General features: G+C 39.3%; 1 protein-coding gene across 1 annotated transcript; it reads left to right on the top strand.

Moving 5' to 3' along the window:
- The first annotated feature begins 238 nt into the window (after window positions 1-238).
- On the top strand, window positions 239-4,551 carry LOC106717035 (insulin-like growth factor 2 mRNA-binding protein 2). Its single transcript, XM_045686159.1, has 4 exons — window positions 239-491; window positions 1,011-1,068; window positions 3,773-3,853; window positions 4,548-4,551. The coding sequence occupies exons 1-4, from the start codon at window positions 317-319 to the stop codon at window positions 4,549-4,551; spliced, it is 318 nt and encodes a 105-aa protein (XP_045542115.1). The 5' UTR covers window positions 239-316.
- The last annotated feature ends 444 nt before the right edge of the window (window positions 4,552-4,995 follow it).

Genomic DNA, 4,995 nt, shown 5'->3' with positions numbered 1-4,995 from the left:
TGTCTGTAAGTACGAGTAGAAACTGTGTCAAAATGTTAAAAACTTACATTTTCTTAATTAATTAAAATCTGGGACTGGAATGAAATATTTTTGCAGTCTGAAAGTGGAAAATCTTCTACATAAATAGTGCGACCTCCTTGGAACCGCTCCTCGCGTCATGGCCGCTGAGACAGCGAGACATATTTTTCTTCTAAATTCGAGTCACCGTCAAATCGCATCTGCAGACAAAAGACAGCCGAGCACGATCAAGTCTCCGACACCGTCTTCCGAACTACAAAAACTGTTCACCCAATAATCCCAAATACCGGATACCAAGATGAACAAGCTGTACATCGGTAACCTGCCCATCGAGGCTGACGAAGCGGCCGTGCGCCAGCTGTTTGCGGAACACAACTTGACGGTCGCGGACATTTCGGTGAAGCGCGGCGGATACGCCTTCGTCGACTTTCCCGACCAGTCCGCCGCAGACCGGGCCATCGACAAACTGCACGGTAACTATGAAACTCTTTGTCTCATATCCATCTTTATAGCTACCAATGAACATGGGAAAACTCTGATTTGGGTTCATAACAATGTAACAAATTGCACGCCAATAATAGATTTATGATTGTAGAACCACCAAAAGTGTAGCTTTTAGAGTAAAGTAAATGGTTTTTCAATTAGTAACAATCGAAAATTGCTGAACATAATTGTATGCTATTTCTGAGTGAAATCATTCGACAATTTTCACGGAAATATAGAATTGAAATATGCCGATTTAATTGTGACAGATGTCACGCCGTTGCCCTGAAAAGCTATTTATTTTATGACAAAGTGAAATATTGTGTTTATTTAAACAAGTTTAACGAAAAAGCGTGTTTTTTTTAAATTATAATAGCGAATACCGTACGCCAAATCAGTTTTATATTAAAAATTAATTTAGACATGTTATGTTGGTTTGGTTATTTAGTGACGGCGGTTGCCCAGCAACCACATCGATTATTAAAACTGATATGTCTCTCCTATTTAAGGTTACTCGTACTGTGGACTCCCGCTAATCATCGAGCCATCCGTTGCAAATAAAAAAGCGTAAGTAGCAAGCAACTTTCATTTTTTTATTTTCTTAAATTTCGTAAAATCATTGTCTATTACGCCTGAAAAATCTTATTATCTAGTCTTGTATTTGAAGGTTTTCTTCATAGATACCTAATGCGGAGCAATAAAGAGGGGCAAGTTAAAAAGCCCTCAGAGGCCTTACACTTTTTTCTGTATTTGAGAAACTCTCCTTGACTTTCAAGACGACTTGACTTTCAAGATTTCTTGACTTTCAAGACGATGCAATTATTATCGCCCAGGCTAAGCTCAAACATCACAAACAGATCACACGCCGCAGTCGATGTCGGCTGCGACAATCATTCTCGCGATACGGCCTCATAGCAGGCAGGTTTTCACCTATTAATAGTAGAAGCGTTGCTGGAGTTTCTTCCGCCACTTCTTCTCCCAGCGCTAACGCTTTCCGAAGTGGTAGTAATGTTAGCTGTATTAATAATAGCAATCAGATAATAGCAACCGATCAAGCCGAGGTTCGGCCCTCTCGGGCACCCTTGAATCGGAATGCTAAACGCGTAATGAGTGACAGCCCAAGCCGAGGTCCCCTCTCGGGGGCCCTTGCGCCCAGTCACTCCATGGAGCGTCCACCGAAGCGACCTAAGAGCTCGGTGACCTTCCAATCCGGTAATAATAACGAAGTAACAGCCCGAGCCGAGGCTCCTGAGGGAGCTCTCGAGCCTAGTTACTCTTAAACGAGGTTTAGGCTAAGCGCCATCTGCGCCCGGCCACCTCAAACCCGGTGAAACTGTAAATGCCTCCTCAAGGCAAACAGTGACTACTCAGTCACAAAAAAAAAAATTGAGAAACTCTATTACATTGGTATACATTTGCATCACGCATACTAATGACATTTCGAAAATTGTCTTACGATTCAACGTCAAACTTGTATGAAACATGTTGCAGGATGTCCGGGAAACACGTGTACAAGGAAGTATCACATATTTTACCCAACTTACCTATATTAAAAGTTGCTTCATTTGACCGCTAGAGCAACTTCAAACAAAATCAAAAATATTATTATAAAAATGGGTAGTGTGAGCAAAATTGTTAATAATATTTAATTTAACCAATTTACCGTGACATATTTATGGTTTTCTTGCTCAGATTTCGAGTGTTTGATTGTATATCGTTTGGCATTTAGGTTATTATTAAGACAGTAAGATTTATCGGTTATTTATATGGTAGAAGTGAAGATGTAATTAGTTGTGTCTAGAGGAGCGCCCTAGGAGCGTTAAGTTGTAGATTGTTGTGCAGGACGGATAACGACTCTTTGATGGAGCATTGTGGCGTCGTATTGTAATGACAATGGCGATGTTAAGCGCAGCCAGTAAACACACCGGCCTGCCCGATTCTTGGAAATTCTCGGAACTTTCTAGATGCATCATCCGCACGCCTTCCGGCCTCGTATGGTGCGGGGGTGTGCGGGGCGTGTGCGGGGGTGTGCGGGGCGCGTGCGTGTACTCGATGTCGGTCGCGCAATCTGCAACAACACTCGAATAATATGGAAGATTTGCACTTCCATCATGGTTAATGCAGTATTGACAATCTCGAAATAGGAAGCCTTGTTTATGTGACGTGTTTGACGTTGCGAGGTCGCGACATGGGTGAACGTAAACAGTACGGGAATTGACACACACAACCATAAACACACAAGTTATTAAATCAATACAAATAATGGATGTAAAATTTATACTTGAATAAAGTTGTTGCCTTAGGACTTGGTAATATCTGTTACCAGCCTAATGGTTGAGTAGTCAACGTGAAGATACACGTACGATTCGAGCAGAGCACCACCACTGCCTGTCGTTCTTTTTGTACGGGCTGATTCAAACCTTGTTAAACAATCGAGAAGGAAATATTGTAACATTAACAATAACAGTAGTTCAACAATCAACAAACTAATACTGCGGAATCTACCTATAATAAGTTAGAGGGGTAAAGGTAAAATTTCCAGAATACTAGTCCATTGATTTTTTCTGTATGATTCTCTTTGAATATAATTTCCCAGTTGAGCAACTTTTTCCCTCCTTAGGTAGATTTGGAGTTAACTAAAAAGATGGTTGCTGGCAGACTAATAAAAATGATTCACTTGTGGCGTACGGAGAATTTTGAGTGGTGTTTAGTCTGAGCGATGGTGGCGAGGAAGCAAAGGCATTGTGTCTATGTCGACGCGACGCGAAGTGTCACTTGACGCACGGGACAATGTGCGCTCCGCTCGCAGCTCGCAGCTCGCAGCTCTGAGCTTCACTAGTATTTTGTCTTGATAATAGCCATAACTTACCTCTTATTCAATTATCGACGTTAATAACACTACTGCACGAATGAGGATCAATTGATTTAATTAAATTGAATTAGACATGTATAAAAAAATAAGACAATAGCCTTTAAAAAGTGGGTCTTTTTGTGCAAAGTACCTTTTTTATTTTCACGTACCGAATACAAAAATTATATATTAGATATACGTTAAACTTAATTTAAAATATCATGTACCTTAGGTACATGATATTTTAAATTGTATTTTTTTAATCAATTAAAATTGATGCGCTGAAATGTAAAACATTCGATGGCTGACAAGTAAGGGGTGTAATCATTAAATTCAAAACTTCAAGTTGACCATCTTGCATATTCATGATGTTCTATTTATAAACAAGTTGCTGACGCAAGTGTATTTTTGTTTCTGCAGCGTGAACCCACCCACCCTGCAGAGCACCAGTAGCACGCAAATCAAGGAGGCCAGCAACGACTCCTCGGGAGGAGCATGGAGGTAAGTCTAGTTATAAGCATTTACAGCCCTTTTGTCACAACGGCATCAACCGAAGCGAGATAGAATCAAAAAATGTTTAAAAAAAACAACTACAGCAAGTAGTGTTGTATCTTGATTACAATCAATGTAAGTGCGCAGCGCAGACTCGTATCTGTTTGTGGAAGGAGGTCGGGGCGACATTTAATTTACTCATTTCTTAATGTTTTTATTTTGGGTAAGTAAAGCCGATGTGCGCAATAACACGTACTATAACTATACGATAACAATTACTCATGAGGATCTTTTTTATTTTGAATTACACATTCGAAAAAATATTTGTTGCTTGTAAGCATTATTGGAATCCTTTTTATTTTTTTAACTAACCATTTTTAATATCTTAACACAGGGGTAAACTACAAAAGATAAACACTTAATGTTTGTGATTGGTAGTAAAGGAGTAGTTGTGCCTTCTTCACGATTTAAAACATTGTCCATTTTAATAAAGCATTTTGGTGGAAAACTGAATTGACAAACAGCTAACACAAAAGTCTTCTTTAGTTTTCCGCATGCTTTGTGAAGGAAAACTATTTTCCAAGCTAACTTCTAACCAGTTCGGCGAAGAAAGCTATCCGAAGAACGCGTTTAAGCGTAATTTTTAGATTACCTTGTACGCGCATAATTTTGAGTTGAAGTAAATTGCATGAGCATTTCCCAGATAATTCCCGTCTCCGACTTAAATAGATTTATAAATTGTGCCTCTTAATTCTTACTCCAGCCCGTCTCAAAACGACAAGAAGCGTCCAACAAAATTGAGTGCTTTAATAATGATTTTAGAAGTCGGAATAACTTTTGTAGTTATTCCGACTCCTAAAATCATAGCCGCGTAGTTGTTGCAAGTGATTGATTGATTGGTAAATATGCAAGTATTTTCATATTGTATGTATGTAGAAAAGCAGCGCAAAAGACCTCCACATCATTTGCTAGATTACATTGTGAACTTTTACCTCGAGTAGAATTTAAATCGATTTAATCATAATGTCACCTGGTTGTATGGACTATTTTTTATTACGCTAAATTGTGCGAGTGTTGCTCTACGACGATGAATGAGTAAAAGAGAAATATTATAACGAGTGCTTCACGACCGGCACTCTAAACTCATGCTG

This window comes from Papilio machaon, chromosome Z (genome assembly GCF_912999745.1).
Source record: "Papilio machaon chromosome Z, ilPapMach1.1, whole genome shotgun sequence".
Lineage (NCBI taxonomy): Eukaryota > Metazoa > Arthropoda > Insecta > Lepidoptera > Papilionidae > Papilio > Papilio machaon.
Note: the sequence above shows the minus strand (reverse complement) of the source record. Positions and strands in the feature narration are given on the sequence as shown.